At 41.5% G+C, this 26,476-nt stretch overlaps 2 protein-coding genes across 2 annotated transcripts in view; one reads left to right on the plus strand and one right to left on the minus strand.

Annotated features, from left to right (window-relative positions):
• Positions 1 to 7,089: 7,089 nt before the first annotated feature.
• LOC135470546 (uncharacterized) overlaps positions 7,090 to 26,476 on the plus strand; it is a 28,951-nt gene continuing 9,564 nt past the window's right edge. Inside the window, exons 1-4 of the mRNA XM_064749556.1 lie at positions 7,090 to 7,278; positions 22,469 to 22,650; positions 23,041 to 23,277; positions 24,511 to 24,625. Of these exons, the coding sequence (XP_064605626.1) occupies positions 22,572 to 22,650; positions 23,041 to 23,277; positions 24,511 to 24,625 (431 nt within the window). The 5' untranslated portion in view covers positions 7,090 to 7,278; positions 22,469 to 22,571. The remainder of the gene's footprint in view (positions 7,279 to 22,468; positions 22,651 to 23,040; positions 23,278 to 24,510; positions 24,626 to 26,476) is intronic.
• LOC135471083 (circumsporozoite protein-like) lies at positions 16,536 to 17,396 on the minus strand. The gene has a single exon (XM_064750131.1). The coding sequence runs from the start codon at positions 17,394 to 17,396 to the stop codon at positions 16,536 to 16,538; it is 861 nt and encodes a 286-aa protein (XP_064606201.1).

The following is a 26,476-nucleotide window of genomic DNA, read 5'->3' on the forward strand; positions in this document are numbered from 1 at the left end:
CACATGTATAAAGCTGTTACGTAGCGAACAATAGATTAATAAGTACCTAAGAGTGTCTATCCGCAGGGCGACTAGTGACGATGCGTCTTTATTAGCATCAAACGGATGACCCTGCGGATAATCTGTGACATAATATTTGTACATATACAATGAGTAATATGTATACAATGAGTAATAAGAATGAACTGGTTTGACAAAATTAATCAACATGAATTATACAAGCATGTGGTACATCATGATGACTACCAGATCTGCTGGAGATCTGTGGTCTGGCCAATATATTGTTTGCCACATCCCAAGCAAACAAGTGCATATACAACATTTTTATACAGTGCAGTACAAGTCAAATTTTGCATTAAACAAAGAATCTTCTCTCTCACACTGAAAGCTTGATCCTTCTAACATGTGTATGCATGCCCCACATCTAGGTTTATTGCATTTAGAAACCGATGGAGTCACAGATTTTTCTGAAAAGTGAGTGCGAGTTACCATTTTTTTTTTTAGGCTTGGAGTCTGTTGTTTGCTATTAATGACCTTAGATTTGGCTAGAACATCTTTCATCCTGTCACTGTTTTTGAGAATTGGTAAGGCACTCACAATGACTGGGAAGATGTTGTTATTTGTTGAAACAAATGGAATTACTTTATATATATATATATATATATATATATATATATATTATACATATATATATATACATATATATATATACATATATATATATATATAGGTTTGCAATCACATCAAAGAGCACCTTACTGCTGCACACATTAATTATCATTTCCTTTTTTTCAGCATTAAATTTTAATTTAAAGCATACCTTTTGTAAGTTTTACATTGGCCTTGGCACCCAGATTGCTCTGGTGTCTCATCAGATATTTAAATAACTCAAAAGTTATAATGTTGAAAGGTATTTGACTTAATTTTTCCAATAAATCTTATTTATATCTGTTTTCAGTTAAGAGTTGTATGATTCTAGTAAACTCTTGTCAGGTTACAACATTTCAGGGTACCGGTAAAGCCTACAGTTTGAATGTGTTACTGGATTATGTAATTATTTCAGCTGTTACCCAATACTATACCTCTGATTGGACATTTATTTGAGATTGTTGCATCTACCAGCATCAACCAAAATGTGCTTTTCTACAAAACTTTTTTTTTTAATTTAATTTTGTTCCATATAGTGCATGCATGGTAGAAAAACAAGGGAAGTCTTGCCAAACAAGGAATTCACGTAAATTCTTTATAATGTTGGAATATCTTAGATCAACCAAGGGACAATAATAAATATTGCAAGGACGAGGAAGGTATACAGTACAGATCAGGAACAAACATTTATTCTTTCTTTTAAAGAAGATATACTGATATGTACACGTATGATTAAGATTTACCCATTTGCACTGTCCCCTAGCTTGGGACCACTATCCACAAACTGCACATGTGGTGTATTGCAGACAGGTAGAGTCATGTGTCCTTACCAAACCTAACCAATTCTTATACCTGATTCCTCTAGCGAGCTGTAGTCAAGAAGTTTATTCTCTACCTGATATTAGGACAGTGGTCTTCTGTTAACTTGCTTCCCAATAAAACTTGATCAGCCTTGTAGGTGTCAGATAGTCCTTAGGACTGTGTGAAGTTCCAATGAAATAAATAAATAAATAAATAAATGTTCATAATTGTTAATTCATACTCTGTCTGTTGGAGGTTATTTCAGAACAGAATTTCCTTCAGAATTGAACAACCATTGCTCGCTTATGTCTGCCAGACTAACAATCATTCAATTTTTGTGGGATATAACACATTGCATGAGATTGTCCTAACTAATGTTTCCACTGGTTGAATGCAGTGAAATGCATACTACATTTCACTGCAATATATTTAAAAAAAAAACATAATTAAAAAACAACCAACAAAAAAAAAAAACATTTGAAGCGAAGTCATTGAATTTGTTTGATATCATCAATGTGTTTTATGTTAGTTGGCAGTAAATTTTATGGATGTAGGGATAGTGTAACTGTGATGACACCTTGATAATTTACCTGATTGTCTGAGGATCAGTCTGTTGATTTCAGTCTGGCACTTCAGCATTAGGAATTACATTTATGCAGAGCAGGCAGACTGATACTCATGCTCTTTAGTGGATGAACCTGGTGATGCAACTGCACAGTTATTGAAAAAAGTTAATTTATGTTTTTTTATTAGGTTGTGATTTACAAAAGGCACATTCTCTGTATGTTGTAGGCAAAGTCCAGTGTGGTCTTTCATGTTCTGCTAGGTTTTCTACTAATAACATCTTAGTGGCTGAATTCAATGGAAGTTTGACCTGATTTTCAGTTATTTATGGTAAACATATAAAGCTTGTTTGATGTTTATGTGTTCCTTCCAGCCCGAGTTTATTAGGTGCCCTTTACTGAACACACACATGTACTAGTCTTATGAACACTGCCCATTATGGTTTTCCAAAGAGGCCATGGCCATCGAGGGGAGGGTGCCTACCCAGTGCTCAGTCTGAATTGCCGTGCACAGACTCTGTTATACACCAGGCTAAATTCTTTAGATCTTATCGACATACTGCAGAGTTTCACAACTGAGTAAGTTGATTTGCAAAAGATAGGATGGTGCCCCTGGGGGTGTGCTGGGTAAGTGGGCCTGGGTGAGATCTGTGTGGGGATATGCTCACCTGTTGATAACTTCAGGTGGTGATTATATATGCCTAGAGATTCTATCTTACTTGTGCATATCCTCAGACAGAAACATGTGTAGTATTTTGTCCTGTGCATAGAAATCAAAGTACATTCACTGTCAGTATATATATTGGGGGTAAGTATTTGAATTTTTCCACAGTACATCCAGGCATTCACTTTCACTTTCATTGTAATTAAAGTGTATCTGAGGTGAGTAACAACTTTGGTAAGTAATGGTGCTGTATGTTGTGGATTGAATTAAAATAAAAAAGGTTATTTTACATTGCTGTCTCTATTCTAATGCATCCACTGTAGCATAAATAGTACTAGATTTTATTAAACTCCAATTGTGATATAGGTACCTTCAGTACAAAGGTAAGCAATGGAATACTCCATAATCTTAATAATTAATAATAATAATTTAAAAATAGAACATATTTTCTGAAGCTTTGTCAGGAAGAAACTTGTTTTTTGGAGCTTTGTCGCGTAGGGACTTGTGATGCTTCATCCTGCTGGGGACTTGCATTGTGATGCTTCATTATGTTGGGAACTTGTGTTGTGATGTTTCATTCTGTTGGGGGCTTGTATTGTGATGCTTCATTCTGTTGGGGGCTTGTATTGTGATTCTTCATTCTGTTGCGGACTTGCATTGTGGTGCTTCATTATGTTGGGGGCTTGTATTGTGATGCTTCATTCTGTTGGGGGCTTGTATTGTGATGCTTCATTCTGTTGGGGACTTGCATTGTGATGCTTCATCATGTTGGGGGCTTGTATTGTGATGCTTCACTCTGTTGGGGACTTGCATTGTGATGCTTCATCGTGTTGGGGGCTTGTATTGTGATGCTTCATTCTGTTGGGGACTTGCATTGTGGTGTTTCATTATGTTGGGGGCTTGTATTGTGATGCTTCATTCTGTTGGGGGCTTGTATTGTGATGCTTCATTCTGTTGGGGACTTGCATTGTGATGCTTCATCATGATGGGGGCTTGTATTGTGATGCTTCACTCTGTTGGGGACTTGCATTGTGATGCTTCATTCTGTTGGGGGCTTGTATTGTGATGCTTCATTCTGTTGGGGACTTGCATTGTGATGCTTCCTCCTGCTGGGAACTTGTATTGTGATGCTTCATTCTGTTGGGGACTTGCATTGTGATGCTTCATTCTGTTGGGGGCTTGTATTGTGATGCTTCCTTATGTTGGGGACTTGCATTTTGATGCTTCATCCTGCTGGGGACTTGTATTGTAACGCTTCATCCTGCCGGGGGCTTGTATTGTAATGCTTCATCCTGCTGGGGACTTGTAACGCTTCATCCTACTGGGGGCTTGTATTGTGATGTTTCATCCTGCTGGGGACTTTTAATGCTTCATTCTGTTGGGGACTTTTATTGTAATGCTTCATCCTGTTGGGGACTTGTATTGTAATGCTTCATTCTGTTGGGGACTTGTATTGTGATGCTTCATTCTGTTGGGGACTTGCATTGTGGTGCTTCATCATGTTGGGGACTTGTATTGTGATGCTTCATCCTGTTGGGGACTTGCATTGTGATGCTTCATTCTGTTGGGGACTTGTATTGTGATGCTTCATTCTGTTGGGGACTTGCATTGTGATGCTTCATCATGTTGGGGACTTGTATTGTGATGCTTCATCCTGTTGAGGACTTGTATTGTGATGCTTCATTCTGTTGAGGACTTGTATTGTGATGCTTCATTCTGTTGGGGACTTGCATTGTGATGCTTCATCATGTTGGGGACTTGTATTGTGATGCTTCATCCTGTTGGGGACTTGCATTGTGATGCTTCATTCTGTTGAGGACTTGTATTATGATGCTTCATTCTGTTGGGGACTTGCATTGTGGTGCTTCATCATGTTGGGGGCTTGTATTGTGATGCTTCATTCTGCTGGGGACTTGCATTGTGGTGTTTCATCATGTTGGGGCTTGTATTGTGATGCTTCATCCTGCTTCCCAGTGTATTGTGTATTGTGATGCTTCATCCTGCTGGGGACTTGTATTGTAACGCTTCATCCTGCCGGGGGCTTGTATTGTAATGCTTCATCCTGCTGGGGGACTTGTAACGCTTCATCCTACTGGGGGCTTGTATTGTGATGTTTCATCCTGCTGGGGACTTTTAATGCTTCATTCTGTTGGGGACTTGCATTGTAATGCTTCATCCTGTTGGGGACTTGTATTGTAATGCTTCATTCTGTTGGGGACTTGTATTGTAATGCTTCATTCTGTTGGGGACTTGTATTGTAATGCTTCATTCTGTTGGGGACTTGTATTGTAATGCTTCATCCTGCTGGGGGACTTGTATTGTAACGCTTCATCCTGCCGGGGGCTTGTATTGTAATGCTTCATCCTGCTGGGGACTTGTATTGTGATGCTTCATTCTGTTGGGGACTTGCATTGTGATGCTTCATTCTGATGGGGGCTTGTATTGTGATGCTTCCTTATGTTGGGGACTTGCATTTTGATGCTTCATCCTGCTGGGGACTTGTAAGGCTTCATCCTACTGGGGGCTTGTATTGTGATGCTTCATCCTGCTGGGTACTTTTAATGCTTCATTCTGTTGGGGACTTTTATTGTAATGCTTCATCCTGTTGGGGACTTGTATTGTAATGCTTCATTCTGTTGGGGACTTGTATTGTAATGCTTCATTCTGTTGGGGACTTGTATTGTAATGCTTCATTCTGTTGGGGACTTGTATTGTAATGCTTCATTCTGTTGGGGACTTGTATTATAATGCTTCATCCTGTTGGGGACTTGTATTGTAATGCTTCATTCTGTTGGGGACTTGTATTGTAATGCTTCATTCTGTTGGGGACTTGTATTGTAATGCTTCATTCTGTTGGGGACTTGTATTGTGATGCTTCATCCTGCTGGGGACTTGTATTGTAACGCTTCATCCTGCCGAGGGCTTGTATTGTAATGCTTCATCCTGCTGGGGACTTGTAAGGCTTCATCCTACTGGGGGCTTGTATTGTGATGCTTCATCCTGCTGGGTACTTTTAATGCTTCATTCTGTTGGGGACTTGTATTGTAATGCTTCATCCTGTTGGGGACTTGTATTGTAATGCTTCATTCTGTTGGGGACTTGTATTGTAATGCTTCATTCTGTTGGGGACTTGTATTGTAATGCTTCATTTTGTTGGGGACTTGTATTGTAATGCTTCATCCTGTTGGGGACTTGTATTGTAATGCTTCATTCTGTTGGGGGACTTGTATTGTAATGCTTCATTCTGTTGGGGACTTGCATTGTGATGCTTCATTCTGTTGGGGACTTGTATTGTAATGCTTCATTCTGTTGGGGACTTTTATTGTAATGCTTCATCCTGTTGGGGACTTGTATTGTAATGCTTCATTCTGTTGGGGACTTGTATTGTAATGCTTCATTCTGTTGGGGACTTGTATTGTAATGCTTCATTCTGTTGGGGACTTGTATTATAATGCTTCATTCTGTTGGGGTCTTGTATTGTAATGCTTCATTCTGTTGGGGACTTGTATTGTAATGCTTCATTCTGTTGGGGACTTGTATTGTAATGCTTCATCCTGTTGGGGACTTGTATTGTAATGCTTCATTCTGTTGGGGACTTGTATTGTAATGCTTCATTCTGTTGGGGACTTGTATTGTAATGCTTCATTCTGTTGGGGACTTGTATTGTAATGCTTCATTCTGTTGGGACTTTTATTGTAATGCTTCATCCTGTTGGGGACTTGTATTGTAATGCTTCATCGTGTTGGGGACTTGTATTGTAATGCTTCATTCTGTTGGGGACTTGTATTGTAATGCTTCATTCTGTTGGGGACTTGTGTTATAATGCTTCATCCTGTTGTTGACTTGTATTGTAATGCTTCATTCTGTTGGGGACTTGTATTGTAATGCTTCATTCTGTTGGGGACTTGTATTGTAATGCTTCATTCTGTTGGGGACTTGTAACGTGCACCATCACATATAACATTAGTATATAATTCATTGGTGAAAGCATGACTCTAATATGAATTTTCATGTCACTCTGATATCTTATTGTGTCCGTCAGTGCGTCTGTGCGCTGGTGTGTATGCGTGTGTGTGTGTATGTATATATATATCTGTAGGTAAATATATATATATACCTACAGACCGGTTGAGAAAGCTTGGTTACTGGAGTGTGTCGAAGTGGCTGTCAGTCTCATGGAGTGATTCATGAGGGGTATTGTGTGCTTTTCAGCTTACCTACAGGTAGCATGTGCCACCCGTTATATACTCACCTGTAGACCTTGAGAAGGGCTGCTACTGGCTTGTCTTCAGACTTGTGGTCAGGAGGCTTACTTACATGCACATGAGCACATACATGTCTATGTGGGCAGATACCTTGAACCAGTCCTACTGCAAGCTGTTCAGATGAGATCTATATACACGTAGGAAACAAGTTGTGTAGGAAATTCGCTTTTCTTGACTCCTTGTAGGAAGGCTTGACAGACCTCCCAAACTCCTTGAGTTATCTGAAAGTGTGCCACTATGTCAAAGGATATATTCAACTAAGGAGATCACATCTTAAGTCATCGATTAGGAAATCTTTGCCAGGTGACCTTAAAGACTCTGGATTACTAAAGCAAAGGTGAGGTGTAATTGTCATGCTGTACTGTGCATGTTATACAGGTGCAATGTATAGAATGGATCAAAATCCTTGCTAGACACGTCATTTCAGATATTCCAGCAAATGTGTATCCCAAGTTTAATTAACCCAGTCTTGTTTGTTTGGCAAACAGTGAGCTGTTGTACATGCAGCTAAAGTTTACAATGTTATGTAAAAGACTTTTTATTAATATTAATTTCACTTTTTATTCCTGATTTGAATAGCCAAGGCAGAAAATGAGTATTGTTTGTATACATACAATGTAAGCTCACCTCACAAGAGTGGTGTCACTTATGACATGACTGTGTGAATATGCCATCATACATTTGGTGGTGATGATTTTAGTTTTATGGCTCCTGTGTAGTGCCATTCTATGACACTAGTTGGTAAATAATTATCATTTGTCAGGTCTTGTGACTTCATAGTGTCTTGATGAGTATAGGCCTGCGCTTCCCCTATAATTTCTGTGTGGCTTATCATATGGGCTTACATGTAAGTGGAGAACACCTCAATATCTCAGGGGGCCTACGTGGCTCAGTTGGTTAGCCTGCTAGCACAGCATAATCACCCAGGAGCCTCTCATCAATGCGGTCGTTGTGAGTTCAAGTCTAGCTCATGCTGGCTTCCTCTCTGGCCATGCGTGGGAAGGTCTTTCAGCAACCTTTGGAGGGTCATGGGTTTCCCCCGGAGCTCTGCCCAGTTTCCTCCCACCATAATGCTGGTTGCTGTTGTATAAGTGCAATATTCTTGAATACAGCGTAAACCACCAATCAAATAAATAAATAATCAGTATCTCAGTGTGGCTTATACTGTGGGCTTACATGTAAGTGGAGATGACCTCTATAACTCAGTGTGGCTTATACTGTGGGCTTACATGTAGGTGGAGATCACCCTATATCTCAGTGTGGCTTATATTGTGGGCTTATATGTAAGTGCATGAGATCACCTCTTATAATTACAGGTGTAAAATGTAAATGAAGCAGAATTACTAAATGTGCAAGGTTATTAGTACAGTTATGTTTTGAGTGTTATTAAAGTGTATGCTTTTTTCACTCCAACACTTTTAATTAAAGAAGCTTTAACATGATTTGCTGATGGATTCTTTAAAGATCAGATCTGTGCCAGTGTTCTTCCATTCAAGATCGAGACACTTTTAGATATACATGTTTTAGTTATTTGCTCATATCTACATGTTTCCTGTTTCTTGTAAAATAGACATATGCATATGTTATGTTGAGTATGCAGTGCGCATAACATCCATGAAATTAGCAATTGCAATGATGGAACTAGGCTCAGTGACAGATCATGAACGTGCTAGAAGCATAGAATAAAGAGCATCTACACAGCCAACGTATTTTAACAGAGATATTTTTAAGGGCTTATAAAGATACTTTAATATGTGCTCAAAAATAGTCTTTGTACATAAAACATTTCAAATTCATCTGGTTGTATCATATAAATGTACACAATGTAAACAAAATAAAGGCGTTGAAACAAGGAAACTGGGCAAATTTACTATGAAGATTATCTTACAAGGGTTGGGGTTTGACACTTTATTGGCAACATTGTTTTACATGTATGGTATACTAGCTCTCAATTATTGCATGTAATGTGCTGAAATTTGGTAGTAATGTTTGTTTTGGTTGGCGTGGGATATAAGAGCACTTGTGTTATAAGAGTTCAAGGTGTTTATGAGTGTGGATCTTTGAGGTAAAGGCCCATGCCTCTAATATTTCCTGATCAAAACAGGATGCTAGATAAACATTTGGTGAAAACAGATCCTGTTCTTGTCAGTTGTATCTATAATGTGTAGTAAACATCCTTGAAATTCTTTTCATTTATCCTAAACATGAGTCATCATTGTGTCATAAAACTCAGACACTGGAATCATATGTATTTCCTGTGCTGTTTACGTAAATGTGTGTCAGTTTGATTGGGGTAGGTGTACATAGGCCTACACTCACATATAGGTAGGTCTGCTGCATAAGACAACCAATTTTTTGTCTTGCCTCTGTAGTTTGTGGTACACAGGTATACAACTCCCTACAGTCAGGTGCCAAATACAAATTGATCTGTATACAGGTATGAAGTTCTGGACACACATTGATCTTGGTCAGTGATCTTTCAGGTGTGTTTACCTGTTACCTGCTCACCCCTCCCACAGGATGGTACAAATAGAGTTATTACCTGGGATACTACACAAGCCTGAACACAAAGCATGTAACAGTGTTTCTGCCTTTTACACAAACTTTACAAATATTTCGCAAGGATCAGGTTGTCCACCAAACATTCACTTGTATTGGATGTGCGTGTGCATGTGTGGGCGTCGTAACTCTGGTCTCAATGGCCAACTTTGTCAGAGTATGCGTCATTTGCAATGGAACATGGCTTATAGTATGGTGGTTTAGTAATAAATTCCGCCTATAGATGCAGATGTGTCGGGAAACAATTCAATGTTTTGTTGTATTTATATCATGCAATTCATGTGTGAATGTACACCTAAAACTCACACCAGTTAAAGCAATACATGTACTGATGATTAAATAAAGAGAACATTTGTATGTAAAAAAATTTTTGAAATGTCACCTTTCTTGAGAAGTGGCCTATATGTTTCCAATACAGGACTGAATAAAAATAAGTTTCCTGAGCTTATCCCTCTCTGTCCAGTGAAATGTAAACAGATTTGATCAGGTGTGTAGGATGACAGAGATGTAGGATGAGCTGAAGGAGTAATACTGTTCATAAAACCATGTTGTACTCTGTGCGACAAAAACAACAGGTTTAATGTACACAACATGTATGTTTTGTGTAGAGCCAAGTGTTCATTCAGCATAGTTATGTGGAGCAATTGTGTCACAAAGCTCGTCAAGTGACCTGCTCAGGTGAATTGAGTGTCATATTATCTATAATGATACCGTTACCTGTCATTAAAGTATCGTGTATCACAAGGGCCCTATTTTGGCCACGAGAAAGAGCTCATACATGAACACACACACACTCGTAATCAGGGTAGCTTTTAGACAGTCAGCTTTTTGGATTTCCATTTTCATACAGGTATGCTTTTTTTGAAAGGGACTGAAATATGACTTAGTGTGGCTTGTGCTCAGGTTATTGATCACATATCCAGGCAGAAAGCCTGACATGATGTAGAGGCAAGCCAGAGAATGTTATAAACTATTTATTATTGGTTGATCTACCTGAGTGTGTATTACTCCTGTCATTCACTGTATACATGTGGACTGTTCACCTTATTTAGTCATTGGGCGAATTAATTTAGAAGTCAATCTTTACAGATTAATTCACAAGCCCAAATTTTGAAAAAGATATGAATATTGTTAGAGTATGGTAAGTACACGTGAATGATGAGCCAGCAGTAAAGAAGTGTTAATACTAATTTAAAGATTCACAAAGTACAATTATTTGAATTTTGGTTTAGGTTTAAGGCTGGTTTGTGGAATGGGCGTATCCACACAATCATATAATATTGTGTTGCGTGGTATCTATGGAAGTAGCAGCTGTGTATACGCTACATCTATGTCTCTGTTATTTGATTCGCATGATTTGTTTGTTGTGTGTGAATTCTGAGCTTGTCTCGCAAAGCTTCACAACAACTGGGAATGATAAAATCCTTCAAACATTTAGAACATATGTTTAAATTTCAAATGGGAATGATGGGAAGTTCTTCAAACTTTTATAACATGTTTAAGCTTAGATGGGAGTGATAAAGTCCTCAAACGTGTAACATATTTATGAAATTTATCCTTTACAAACTTTAACTGAGTCTTTCATTTCAAACAATTTTGATCATGTGAATAATGCATGCTGTCAGACTGTGTCTGTTCTCGAGTGTACATAGCAGACAGTGTAAAGGATCAGTGGGTTAATTATAGCCGACTGAAAACTGTTAAGTTCAGGTAAAAGTAACATTCACAATGGTAAACAGCAATGGTACTAAACCACAGACTTCAGATTATTTAGACCAACCAAGCAAATTTACAAATTGAACACTGGTATCATTGTGTACTTCTTTCTTTCAGTACATAGCATATTAATCTTACTAATTGTAACATATAACCCAGCATTTTCCTTCTGCTCCGATGTTGACCTGTTCTATTTGCACATAATTATGCTGTGGTACTAATGTGTGTGATTAAATCAAGGTATGTGTCCATAAATAAGTGCCTATGGACAGTGTACATGTCCATGTGCGTATAGCTTATCTGTTTGATATGCATACAAGTGTATGTGCATATACAAGTGTATTTGTGTGCCCTACTTCAGTATTAAGCTATCATCGTACGTCTGCTTCTATGTATACCTGTAAGATATATGCTGTCCCTGCATTTCCTTGTGCACTCTTCTGTCATCATGTCAGCCAATCTGTTGTGGATTTGAGTAAGTCATACATTGACCACCCATTGTGATTGCTGCTTTATATACATGTAGCACGTAGTGCATATATGATGTGAGTGCTACTTATAGCACTTAGGGCTTATATGATGTGAGTGCTACTTATAGCACTTAGGGCTTATGTGATTGAGGATTGCTTATAGCACATAAACCTTATATGTTGTGAGGACTGATTATAACTCTTTGGGTTTACGTGATGTGAGGACTGCTTATAGCACTTAGGGTTTATATGATGTGAGGACTCCTTGTAGCACCTTGAAGGGCTAATACGATGTGAGGACTCCTTGTAGCACTTTGAAGGGCTAATACGATGTGAGGACTCCTTGTAGCACTTTGAAGGGCTAATATGTTGTGAGGACTGATTATAACTCTTTGGGTTTACATGATGTGAGGACTGCTTATAGCACTTAGGGTTTATATGATGTGAGGACTCCTTGTAGCACTTTGAAGGGCTAATATGTTGTGAGGACTGATTATAACTCTTTGGGTTTACATGATGTGAGGACTGCTTATAGCACTTAGGGTTTATATGATGTGAGGACTCCTTGTAGCACTTTGAAGGGCTAATACGATGTGAGGACTCCTTGTAGCACTTTGAAGGGCTAATACAATGTGAGGACTCCTTGTAGCACTTTGAAGGGCTAATATGATGTGAGGACTCCATGTAAGAATTTGGGTTTATATGATGTGAGGATTTTTTGTAGGTTCTTTGTGTTGGTCACAGCTCAGGGTGTACTTGGTGTTTGTGATGTTTGGGCATTTTTTATATGAAACATTGTGCCCGGCTGCAGGAAGACCTGTGAAAAGCCATTGTTCTAAAGGCCATTCATGACTGTTTCATGAAGATATCAAGATAATTCCTGATATGGACACAGTGGTGTTTATGCTCATCATTGGTTATTTTTTGCAAACATTCTAAGTAACTGTAGGCTCAAATTTTTATTTTGTTGTTCTTCTTTTCTTTCTTGCTTCTCTACACTTGCACTGATCATTGGATGCTTATTGTTTGTGATTGATTGTGATGTGACCAGTGTAGTACGTGTGGGTATTGTTTGTGATGTGACCTGCAGTGTAGTACGTGTGGGTATTGTTTGTGATGTGACCTGGAGTGTAGTACATGTGGGTATTGTTTGTGATGTGACCTGGAGTGTAGTACATGTGGGTATTGTTTGTGATGTGACCTGCAGTGTAGTACATGTGGGTATTGTTTGTGATGTGACCTGCAGGGTTGTACGTGTGAGTATTGTTTGTGATGTGACCTGCAGTGTAGCACATGTGGGTATTGTTTGTGATGTGACCTGGAGTGTAGTACATGTGGGTATTGTTTGTGATGTGACCTGCAGGGTGGTACGTGCGGGTATTGTTTGTGATGTGACCTGCAGGGTGGTACGTGTGAGTATTGTTTGTGATGTGACCTGCAGTGTAGTACATGTGAGTATTGTTTTTTACAGAAAAGGCATTTTGTGTAACTGTCCCACAGAATTGAGTTTCTGTTCAATAAAAATGTCAAGGAAGTAAAAATTGTGAAATACATTTAGCTTCTTGAAGTAAAAGATCAATGTTTTATGTTGAAGTCCACCAGTTTCAGAAGTACAGTTGCACCAGAGTATTGGGAGTTAAAACTTGACTGATGTTCTTGTAAAAATCTGAGTGTCGTTCATTGAGTTTTTATAAGTTTGACTGAAAGGTGATGTCTGTCCTTCCATGCATCTTTTGCCAAAATATCTTTGGCAACTAATTTACATATTGTGAACTTAATTGTTTATGTCACATAATATTTTATTGACATTTGACCTACCCTGCTGTGCTGTGAGGACATCATATCCCTAAAACTATGGACCAAATTCAATAAAAGGTACTTGTATTCATTGACCACCCAGAAGGTATTAAGAGTGCAGGGGAGCACAAATGACTTTTGACCTACTTGTTCAGGTCAGATTTTATGTGTCTTGTAAAGCTATATTTCCAAAACTACTCAGCCAAGTTTAATGAACCTTCGTAGGAGGAATCTCTTATAATTAAGGTAGGTTTCTCTGACCATATTATATACATTATTATTGTGGTAAATATGTCAGACTGACATATTAAGCACAATTTCTCACATCAGAGTTCATATCTATCTTCCCATTTTGTCTTCAAGACTACAGTACCAAATATAATGAAACTTGATAGATGGGTTCATTGAGGAGGTCCTGGAAAGAGCCTTAAAAGATGTTGTAAAACAGTCAACAGACATTTAGTGTGGAGTAAATCTGAAGGAATCACAAGGAAGTGTCACCAACTGGTTACCGGGCGTCCTTATTAAAGACATGTTAGAAAATGTTCTTTGTTTATGTTGTCATTATCATTGACCTATATGCAGGGTAAAGGTATTGAGGATTTGGTTGATTTTAGTGCCTGTGAACCTTGACCATGTCACCATCGTTGACAGTAAGGCCTATATCAGTGTTATCAGTATTAACATTTACTAATACCATCCTTTCTCTTTTGTAGGTTTCTCTCGACCATTGTGTGTTCAGTTTATTTTTCCATTGTTTATGATCAGATTCAACTCTCCCAATAATTTTATATAGGTCATCTTGACGTACATATCGCAAAAAAAAATAGCCGCATGTTTAACACAATATGTGTAAATTTGTTGTAAGTTACACAGCAGTCGATCATGATGAAGACATACCAGAAGGCACATGTAAACGTATTAACAATATGACATCCAGATAGTGATAATTAAAGCATGGGGAGGATTTCATAAATCTCTCTAAACATAGAATATAGACAAGTATATATAGGCAGAGAGGATATGCCATGTACATTGAGGGCAGGTAAAAACTTTACAGCACGACTGTCCTTCACAAATAAACTCTTGTGAGTTCTGCTGGCCATGAGTGAGGTGATCCCAGTCTTATTTATGGAGCATATGTGCTTCATGTTGTACAGATGACTACAATCTGAAGCTTGTTGACTAGTCTGCAGTGTGTATTCCCTCAAGCCATTCAGTCATAGTGGCATTACAATGACTCTCTGCTATACATGTATGTTTGTAGTTTAATGCAGTGTTTAATCTTTAAATTAAAACATTATAGTGCTAACACACATTCCAGTAGAAGGGGATGTTTGGAACTGTATTTGTCAATATTTACACTGGTTGTTCTGTTTGTAGTTGCATTTGATATAAAAATGGTGGAACAAAATATGAGATTCAGAACAGATTGCCTCAGAAACCTATGTATGATGGAATTATTAAATAGTGAATTAAACATACAAATGTATGTTTTAGGGGAGTAGCAAAATGTTTAAAAAATGAGAAAAAAGCACCACATAGCTTTTATCATTTAAATTGTATATGTGCATGGAGACAATATGTTTTCAGTTTCCTGATGTAACAGTGTAATAGAATGGATTATTTGTCTGGCGGTGATCCCATATCTTTAGCTGTTTATGAGTGCTGGTGAGGTAATAAAAATATGGTTCTTGTGCATGAAATGACAACCTCACAGCACAAAGACTAAGGACTATGTACATCGAATTTCATAACTCACATATTGTATATCTAGTTACTGTGCCAAAGTGCATGGGAAGGACAGCTGCACAATTTGACAGTCATATTTTTCATACATCTCAGAATGTGTCGGAAGGCAAATGTGTCTCACATATGATGTAATTATGATCTGCTGTTTGATTGTACTCCAAATTAATGATGGAATCATGGCCTCAACTCTGCACAGGTTGATTTACCTGTGTGTTGGCCTCAATTCTGGATAGGTTGATTTACCTGTGTGTTGGCCTCTACTCTATACAGGTTGATTTACCTGTGTGTTGGCCTCAACTCTGCACAGGTTGATTTACCTGTGTGTTGGCCTCAATTCTGGATAGGTTGATTTACCTGTGTGTTGGCCTCTACTCTATACAGGTTGATTTACCTGTGTGTTGGCCTCAACTCTGTACATGTACATGTTGATTTACCTGTGTTTTGACCTCAACTCTCTACAGTTTGATTTACCTGTGTTTTGGCCTCAACTCTAATCCTGTTTACTGTCAGTAGTCTACATTCTTTTGCCTGAATGTTGTGTGAAAAAATACTTTGATTATGAATTGCCTCTGCGAGAATCTGAGACATCTTTTCTTGAAATAGAAAGCAATTAATGTGTTTTAAGCATGATATGTATAAGAAACCATGGAATGAATAATTGTAGTTCTGGTTTTTATTGTGCAATAGCACCTGACATCTGTATACTTGTATATATGTTTTGCCTTGGTGACACCACACACAGCTTACCTGTAACATGGAGGTAGAATGGGAGGAGGAACAACTTGCCCAGTCAGTCCAGCAAGTCAGCCAAACATATCTTCTGTGTCTTTGCATACTGAATGCAACCGCCCGTGGTCACATGGCCTTTAATGTTCAGTGTATGATACCACACTTCACAGAGCGAACGCAACCCCGGCTTGGCGTGATCCGACTCAAGTAGGATCCCACCCTTTGCCCTTACTTTGAGTAAATACTGGTAACTCCAAAATATAGTATGGCCATGCATCTAAGGGGGCAAATTTAATCACTTTGACAGGAATGTAGAATTGAAAGATATATAGTTTGTATAGGATGGTAGACATTGTAGTATGATAAAATTATGTTTTCCGGTTGTCATTAGTTTATAGCAAGTACTCTACCATTTTATTTTAAATTATGATTGAATGTTGAAAAAAATCTGCGACTTTTTCCAGAAATATCCCAAATTGGTCATGTTTGAATTGTATTAAAGCTCTGCACAACTAACAAAACAATGCCTAGTTGGCATGCCCGTCCCACTTGTGAGGGAGCCATACCCCACTCATGTGGCAGCCCTTGTGAGGTAGTCGTGCTCAACCCATTTCTTGTGGGGTAGCCGTACCCCATCCATGTGGCAGCCCTCGTGAGGCAGCTTTACCCCACCCATGTGGCAGCCCTCGTGAGGCAGCTTTACCCCACCCATGAGGCAGCCCTTGTGAGGTAGCCGTACCCCACCCATGTGACACTCCTTGTGAGGTAGCCATACCCCACCCATATGGCCACCCTTGTGAGGTAGCCGCACCCCACCCATATGGCCACCCTTGTGAGGTAGCCGTAACCCACCCATGTGACAGTCCTTGTGAGGTAGCCGTACCCCACCCATATGGCCACCCTTGTGAGGTAGCAGTACCCCACCCATATGGCCACCCTTGTGAGGTAGCCGTACCCCACCCATATGGCCACTCTTGTGAGGTAGCCGTACCCCACCCATGTGGCCACCCTTGTGAGGTAGCCATACCCCACCTATATGGCCACCCTTGTGAGGTAGCCGTACCCCACCCATATGGCCACCCTTGTGAGGTAGCCGTACCCCACCCATATGGCCACCCTTGTGAGGTAGCCGTACCCCACCCATGTGGCCACCCTTGTGAGGTAGCTGTACCCCACCCATGTGACAGTCCTTGTGAGGTAGCCGTACCCCACCCATGTGACAGTCCTTGTGAGGTAGCCGTACCCCACCCATATGGCCACCCTTGTGAGGTAGCCGTACCGCACCCATATGGCCACTCTTGTGAGGTAGCCGTACCTCACCCATATGGCCACTCTTGTGAGGTAGCCGTACCCCACCCATATGGCCACCCTTGTGAGGTAGCCGTACCCCACCCATGTGACAGTCCTTGTGAGGTAGCCGTACCCCACCCATATGGCCACCCTTGTTAGGTAGTCATACCCCACCCAAGAATCAAGTTTACAATCCTGTCACAAAGTACAAATTAAATTACCTCTCAATGTCCTTCAAAAAATAGGCCAAGCTCACAAAATATATATAGGATTCGTCACAAAGCCTCATTATACATCTTGTATAAGTTGAATAAACCTGAATATAAGCTTTCAGATTAAAAAGTGTTAAGGCGGTGGAGACACAGACTAAATGACCTTGAAAACATCTTAATAAAAATCTTTTTTATAACTATTCACCCAAGTACAAATTCATACAATGCGAAATGGGCATGTACAAAATTAAGGCAAATGAGAACATTTGAAAACACATGTAAAATACATAAATGAAATTTGTACTGAAACTTAAATTTCGTGTTTTAAAATCATTTTACTTGGGGGAAAAACTTCTAAGAAACAATTCAGACTTTTTTCTTGGACAAAGTTTAATGGTCATTCATGTGATATATAGCTCATTTCAGTGTTTCCTTGGGCTTTAATTTATTTATGTATTGAGCATTCAAGATCTACATGTATGAATGCTATTGCTAAAGGAGTGAAACAAACCATTTAAAGCCAAAAAGAAAAAAAGGAAAATAGAGGAGAAAAATATTGACCCCCTTCTCTCAACAGTATTTAATTATATCTGATATGTGCTCTATGATAGTGTTTTCTTTGTATTAATAAGCACATAGGACATCCATAATGGAACATCCCCGGTATGTTACTGTGCTTTACATGTATTCAAAATCTGAGTTAAATTCATAGAGCACTTTTCAAGATACCATGGTTGAGCCAAAAATTGCATACTATATACTGTGGCCAATAAGTCTACAGGATAAAATATTCTATGTTGGACATTCCGTAGGCATAATAAAAAGAAAAACCCCAGCCCGTTCATGAAGGAAAGCATCAAGATAAATTTATATAATGCAGAGCATCCTGGTACTTTCAACTTGAGTCTCATTTACATGTAGATATAGCTCACAAACTAGTGATGGTTAGCTTTGAATTGGTTCAGACCTTTTAAGCATACTTTGCTTCAAAATGACAAAAGTTATGTGAAGTTATCTTCACTTAAACCTGTCTATCTTGTTTGCTTATGTCAAAATGTAATATGTCTGTCTTATCTCCATGTGATTTGGACAAACAGACAGGTACACTAGCTATTACACTTGATAATCAAGGCAAAGAAAGAAAACACAGGTAGGGGAAAAACAACTACATGTACACAGTAAGACTTAAATATTGCCATTTGATCACAGGATACCTTGGCCGCTTGTGCCCCACCTACCTGGGTATTTGTGTCCCACCCATTTAGGCTCTTGTGCCTTACCAACCTAGCCACTCATGCCTCACTCACCTGGCTCCTCCTGTCCCAGTGGTGCCCAACCCATGTGCCCCAACCATATAACCACTCATGCCCCATCCACCTGACTGCTCGTTCCCAAACCATGTGCCCCACCCACCCCACCCCACCAGTCATGCCCCACCCAACTCAAAACTTGTGCCCGACTCACCTGGCTGCTCCTGCCCGAATGGTGCCAAACTCATGTGCCCCAACCACATAACCACTCATGCCCCATCCACCTGACCCCTCGTGCCTTAACCATGTGCTCACCCACCTCACCAATCGTGCCCCACCCAACTCGAAACTCGTGTTCGACTCACTTGAGTACTCCGCTCCACCCACATAACCATTCATGACCTACCGATGTGCCAACCCACCTGATCACTTGTGCCCAACTCATCTAACTATTTGTACCCCAGTTTGACTGTACTTAGTCATTTATTCAAACTAGATCCAACAGGCTTTATTGCCCAGGTCTTCTGTTGACCCTGGGCAATCCTGGTTGTCATCCCAATACAGGGTGGGCATACACAGTATATATTCAAACAAATCAAAACACAAAGTTTGAAGTGACCCTTGTACATGCTTTGTACATGTATGTGTGGGCAGATCCCTATATTTCATGTGTATCATATTAGATACACATGAAATTCTGCCTGACATACAATCCATGAAATATGGACTATCATCCTACGTGATAGACATGCAAATACAATGTAATGCAGAGATAAACTGGCCGTTCTGTCTTAGCATTGCAAGGATATCCATTTGCAGGGCTCTTTCACAAGAGGGCAGGGTTACCACATGGGCAAGGCTGGGCTCCCTTACAAGTGGGATGGGGCCACCATATGGGTGGGGTACGGCTAACTCAAAAGGACTGCCACATGGGTGGGGTATGGCTACCTCACAAGGGCTGCCACATGGGTGGGGTACGGCTACCTCACAAGGGCTGCTACATGGGTGAGGTACGGCTGCCTCACCAGGACTACCACATGGATGGGGTACAGCTGCCTCACAAGGACTGCCACATGGGTGGGGTAAAGCTGCCTCACAAGGGCTGCCACATGGGTGGGGTACAGCTACCTCACAAGGACTGCCACATGGGTGGGGTACAGCTACCTCACAAGGGTAGGCATATGGGTGAGGTACGGCTACCTCACAAGGGCTGCCACATGGGTGGGGTAAAGCTACCTCACAAGGACTGCCACATGGGTGGGATATGGCTACCTCACAAGGGCTGCCTCATGGGTGGGGTACGGCTACCTCACAAGGGCTGCTACGTGGGTGAGGTACGGCTACCTCACAAGGGCTGCCACATGGGTGAGGTACGGCTACCTCACAAGGGCTGCCTCATGGGTGGGGTAAAGCTGCCTCACAAGGGCTACCACATGGGTGGGGTACAGCTACCTCACAAGGGTGGCCATATGGGTAAGGTACGGCTACCTCACAAGGGCTGCCACATGGGTGAGGTACGGCTACCTCACAAGGGCTGCCTCATGGGTGGGGCACACGTACATCACAAGGACTGCCACATGCGTGAAGTACAGCTACCTCACGAGAGCTGCCACATGGATGAGGTATGGCTACCTCACAAGGGCTGCCTCATGGGTGGGGTAAAGCTGCCTCACAAAGGCTGCCACATGGGTGAGGTACGGCTACCTCACAAGGGCTGCCTCATGGGTGGGGTAAAGCTGCCTCACAAGGGCTGCCTCATGGGTGGACTAACTCACAAGGGCTGCCACATGGGTGGGGTACAGCTACCTCACAAGGACTGCCACATGGGTGGGGTATGGCTACCTCACAAGGGCTGCCACATGGGTGGGGTACGGCTACCTCACAAGGGCTGCTACATGGGTGAGGTACGGCTGCCTCACCAGGACTACCACATGGATGGGGTACAGCTGCCTCACAAGGACTGCCACGTGGGTGGGGTAAAGCTGCCTCACAAGGGCTGCCACATGGGTGGGGTACGGCTACCTCACAAGGGCTGCTACATGGGTGAGGTACGGCTGCCTCACCAGGACTACCACATGGATGGGGTACAGCTGCCTCACAAGGACTGCCACATGGGTGGGGTAAAGCTGCCTCACAAGGGCTGCCACATGGGTGGGGTACAGCTACCTCACAAGGACTGCCACATGGGTGGGGTACAGCTACCTCACAAGGGTAGGCATATGGGTGAGGTACGGCTACCTCACAAGGGCTGCCACATGGGTGGGGTAAAGCTACCTCACAAGGACTGCCACATGGGTGGGATATGGCTACCTCACAAGGGCTGCCTCATGGATGGGGTACGGCTACCTCACAAGGGCTGCTACGTGGGTGAGTTACGGCTACCTCACAAGGGCTGCCACATGGGTGAGGTACGGCTACCTCACAAGGGCTGCCTCATGGGTGGGGTAAAGCTGCCTCACAAGGGCTACCACATGGGTGGGGTACAGCTACCTCACAAGGGTGGCCATATGGGTAAGGTACGGCTACCTCACAAGGGCTGCCACATGGGTGAGGTACGGCTACCTCACAAGGGCTGCCTCATGGGTGGGGCACACGTACATCACAAGGACTGCCACATGCGTGAAGTACAGCTACCTCACGAGAGCTGCCACATGGATGAGGTATGGCTACCTCACAAGGGCTGCCTCATGGGTGGGGTAAAGCTGCCTCACAAAGGCTGCCACATGGGTGAGGTACGGCTACCTCACAAGGGCTGCCTCATGGGTGGGGTAAAGCTGCCTCACAAGGGCTGCCTCATGGGTGGACTAACTCACAAGGGCTGCCACATGGGTGGGGTACAGCTACCTCACAAGGACTGTCACATAGGTGGGGTACGGCCACTTCACAAGGGTGGCCATATGGGTGGGGTACGGCTACCTCACAATGGCTGCCACATGGGTGGGGTACGGCTACCTCACAAGGGCTGCCTCATGGGTGGGGTACAGCTACCTCACAAGGACTGTCACATAGGTGGGGTACGGCTACCTCACAAGGGCTGCCTCATGGGTGGGGTACAGCTACCTCACAAGGGCTGCCACATAGGTGGGGTACGGCCACCTCACAAGGGTGGCCATATGGGTGAGGTACAGCTACCTCACAAGGACTGTCACATGGGTGGGGTACAGCTACCTCACAAGGACTGCCACATGGGTGGGGTATGGCTACCTCACAAGGGCTACCTCATGGGTGGGGTAAAGCTACCTCACAAGGGCTGCCACATGGGTGGGGCACAGCTACCTCACAAGGGCTGCTACATGGGTGGGGTACAGCTAACTCACAAGGACTGCCACATGGGTGGGGTACAGCTACCTCACAAGGGCTGCCACATGGGTGGGGTACAGCTACCTTACAAGGACTGCCACATGGGTGGGGTACAGCTACCTCACAAGGGCTGCCACATGGGTGGGGTAAAGCTACCTCACAAGCACTGCCACATGAGTGGGGTACAGCCACCTCACAAGGGTGGCCATATGGGTGAGGTACATCTACCTCACAAGGGCTGCCTCATGGGTGGGGTAAAGCTCCCTCACAAGGGCTGCCACATGGGTGAGGTACGGCTACCTCACAAGGGCTGTCACATTAGTGGGGTACAGCTACCTCGCAAGGGCTTCCACATGGGTGGGGTAGGGATTTATTGACAAAGAGGCAGATACTATGCATAAATTTAGACAGACTTTTGTGGCATGAATACATGTGATTTTTTTTTCTTTCAGCGAGCATTAATGTCAAGCCAAGGAAACTACGTACAGATGTGTGCATGATAGTACTGGATTCTGGAGTGAGGATAATTCATGTTCTATAATCTGACTGGTGTGCATGTCCTTACATTTGGGAGAGAGCAGTATGACTCTCCAGTGGTTGATTTTTATCTGCTTGCTTGTTGGATGGTTTCCAGGTGCGAAATTTTAAATTGACTTTATTACTTTATTTTTTAATGCTCTATAAGGCTACATACAGGTGGACTGTTTTTGTGTTTCTAAAATTATACACAGTAACGTAACATCAATTTATGTTTCAAGAATCTTTCCTTTTATTTGTGAATAATATACATGTAGGACTAATATGGTTACACACACACACACATTTATATATATATATATATATATATATATATATATATATATATATATATATATATATACATAAAATATTGGTTGCACTTTAGTGAAGAGGTTTGGATCAAACTAAAAAATGTGTGTAAAACAGTTGTGTGAGGTAAAGAAATAAATGTTTCTTTACAGTGAAACATAGTCAAGTTTTAATTGTGACTTTTGTTCATTAACAGGTAGCAGCTTTGCTCAGAATCGTACACAAATTGGTGTGAGAGATAGTGGACAGCTGTGTCCATATCTTTGGAATCTCAGTGCAGATGTAGGGGACAATGGAACCTGCTTCCGGGCATTCTTCCAAGAGGCGGCCAATTGGTCGCAAGCATTAAGGATTTGCCGGCAACATGATGGGTTCCTTCTCAAAGCAACCAAGGACTTAAAATTTAAAATCCCATCTGTTTTGAGTAATTTCGGTATGGATTAATCAATACTCTTGTTATAATACGAAATTTAATCTGCCATGTTTCATTTGCTCATAATATATGTATGCCCACTAACGAGGTATGTTTTATTTTGATCTAATCAGGATATTTAAACAGCATAGTGAAAATTAAAATGATAACAGCTTATATGTCATCCAGCTCCCTCACACTGAAGAATTAGGTCTGTCATAAAACACAACAAACCGATCACCATTACCTTTTTATTGTTTTGGCTGTTCAGTAGTTTTTTCAGCCTTTATTCCAATCCATGACTGTGGTGACTTGTATTTAGTGATATTCGTTGGAATATGTAGACAGTTTTGTGAACCATGAAAAAAATAGTACTGATATCAGATTTCTATGGTTGGAATGGGTGATGTTAAAAGATTTTTTTCTATAAAAACTAGTGGCGGGTTGTGGTCCATTGGTTAGGTATTTTTCTTTTATTCACCAGGAGACATGAGATAAGATTTCAATCCTGGCCTTTGAAAAGGATTTGTGGTTTCCGTGCTGTCAATGGTGACGATAAGGTTTCCCTGCTGTCACTGAGCAGTGGACCATGGTGACGATAAGGGTTCCCTGTTGTCACTGAGTATTGGGCAATGGTGACAATAAGGTTTCCCTGCTATCACTGAGTTTTGGGCAATGGTGACAATAAGGTTTCCCTGCTGTCACTGAGCAGAGGACCATGGTGACTATAAGGTTTCCCTGCCATCGCTGAGTATTGGGCAATGGTGACAATAAGGTTTCCCTGCTGTCACTGAATATTGGGCAATGGTGACAATAAGGTTTCCCTGCTGTCACTGAGCATTGGGCCATGCTGACGATAAGGTTTCCCTGCTGTCATTGAGCATTGGGCCATAGTGACAATAAGGTTTCCCTGCTGTCATTGAGCATTGGGCCATGGTGACGATAAGGTTTCCCTGCTGTCATTGAGCATTGGGCCATGGTGGCGATAAGGTTTCCCTGCTGTCATTGAGCATTGGACCATAGTGACGATAAGGTTTCCCTGCTGTCATTGAGCATTGGGCCATGGTGACGATAAGGTTTCCTTGCTGTCACTGAGTATTGGGCCATGGTGACAATAAGCAGTCATTGAGGCAGGCGTGACTGTTTGTGCATACTTATGATATGCTAAGATTGCCTGACAGATGACCAAGTCCATAGAATAAATTTGGGGAATTTGGAGAGTATTCATTAAATGGAATGCATCATTTGTTTCAGAACTTGAGTATGTGTGGACAGGACTCCACATCCATCCTCGCACAGGTAAACTGATATGGGATGAGATTGAGGAAAGGGTTCTTCAGTCATCAGACATTGAGGAATTTTCTGTTATGTAAGTACAAATATATGAATGAACCACGTCAAGCTGTGATAATGTAAGAAATTTTTGTTATGATAATGTTCATTGGCCTACAGATTTAAGAAAAATATTGGAATTTTAGGGTGTGTCATACATGTAAGTTAGGTACAATGAATATGAACTGTTCAGTTTGCACAAAGAAAAACTTTGGCAGATGGATGACATGGGTGGTTGGGACATGAAGCAGGTTTGAACCAAAGACTTGTGCTTATATCACTAGATTAAATCGGAATTAAATTTATGTCACAACTGGAATTGTTTGCAGGGTTCTTAACTCACACAGGGAACACATGTTTAGTTTCAGTTCATACATTAGAATGGACACTGTACCCACCACTTTCATTTAACATGCACAAATGCAGCAATTCATTTTTAGAGTGCATTTAAAGTGCATTTTTAGAGGTAATATTAAATAAGTGTCACACAGTATTATTTTTGGTGCTGAAACTTACAATTGTGTTTGGCTAATTTCCCAAGAGCTAGGGAGACTTGGTTAGCAATGCAGCCTGGTGTTTTAAAGGTGTGGTGAGATGTAGAGCTGAGAAGATTGGTTAGCAATGCAACGTCATGTTTTAAAAGTGTTGTGGGTCCAAGAGGTTAGGGGATGTGGTAAGCACTGCAGCCTCATGTTTTAAAAGTTTTGTGGGCCCTAGAGCTGAGGGCAGTTAATAGTTAGCAATGGAGCGTCATGTGGGCTCTAGAGCTGGGGATTTTTGGATAGCAATATAACCTCACATTGTAAAGTGTGGTGGACCTGATAGCGGAGGGGATTTGGTAAGCAATGCAGCCTCGTTTTTAGAAGTGTGGTGGGCCCTAAAGTTAAAAGGGGATTTGATTAGCAATGCAACTTCATGTTTTAAAAGTGTGGTGGGCTCTAGAGCTGGGGATTTTTGGATAGCAATATAACCTCACATTGTAAAGTGTGGCGGACCCGATAGCGGAGGAGATTTGGTAAGCAATGCAGCCTCATGTTTTAAAAGTGTGGTGGGCCCTAAAGTTAAGGGGATTTGATTAGCAATGCAGCCTCATGTTTTAAAAGTGTGGTGGGCCCTAGAGCTGAGGGAATTTTTTTAGTTATACAGCTTTGTTTTTAGAAGTTTTGTGAGCCCTAGAGCTGAGGGCAGTTAATAGTTAGCAATGGAGCGTCATGTTTTAAAGGTGTGGTGGGCCCTAAAGCTGAGGGCATTTAATTAGCAATGAAGCGTCATGTTTTAAAAGTGTGGTTGCGCCCTAAAGCTCAGGGCACTTAATGGTTAGCAGTGAAGCCTCATGTTTTAAAGTGTGGTGGGCCCTAAAGCTGAGGGCAGTTAATAGTTCACAATGGAGCCTCATGATTTAAAAGTGTGGTGGGCCCTAAAACTAGGCGAATTTTTTTTTTAGTAATGCAGCATCGTTTTTAAAAGTGTGGGGGGCTCTAGAGCTGAGGGCATTTAATAGTTAGCAATGGAGTCTCATGTTTAAAAAGTGTGGTGGGCCCAAAAGCTGAGGGCATTTAATAGTTAGCAGTGGAGCCCCATGTTTTAAAAGTGTGGTGGGCCCTAAAGCTGAGGGCATTTAATAGTTAGCAGTGGAGTGTCATGTTTTAAAAGTGTGGTGGGCCCTAAAGCTGAGGGCATTTAATAGTTAGCAGTGGAACCTCATGTTTTAAAAGTGTGGTGGGCCCTAAAGCTGAGGGCATTTAATAGTTAGCAGTGGAACCTCATGTTTTAAAAGTGTGGTGGGCCCTAATGCTGAGGGCATTTAATAGCTAGCAGTGGAACCTCATGATTTAAAAGTGTGGTGGGCCCTAAAGCTGAACACTGTCAAACAAATAAAAACATTCTG

The sequence above is a fragment of the Liolophura sinensis genome, chromosome 7 (assembly GCF_032854445.1).
Source record: "Liolophura sinensis isolate JHLJ2023 chromosome 7, CUHK_Ljap_v2, whole genome shotgun sequence".
Taxonomy (NCBI): Eukaryota; Metazoa; Mollusca; class Polyplacophora; order Chitonida; family Chitonidae; genus Liolophura; species Liolophura sinensis.

What these genes read in the sequence shown, in the direction of transcription:
- LOC135471083 (XM_064750131.1), bottom strand. Translation starts at nt 17,396, where the DNA reads ATGGGTGGGGTACGGCTACCTCACAAGGACTGTCACATGGGTGGGGTA.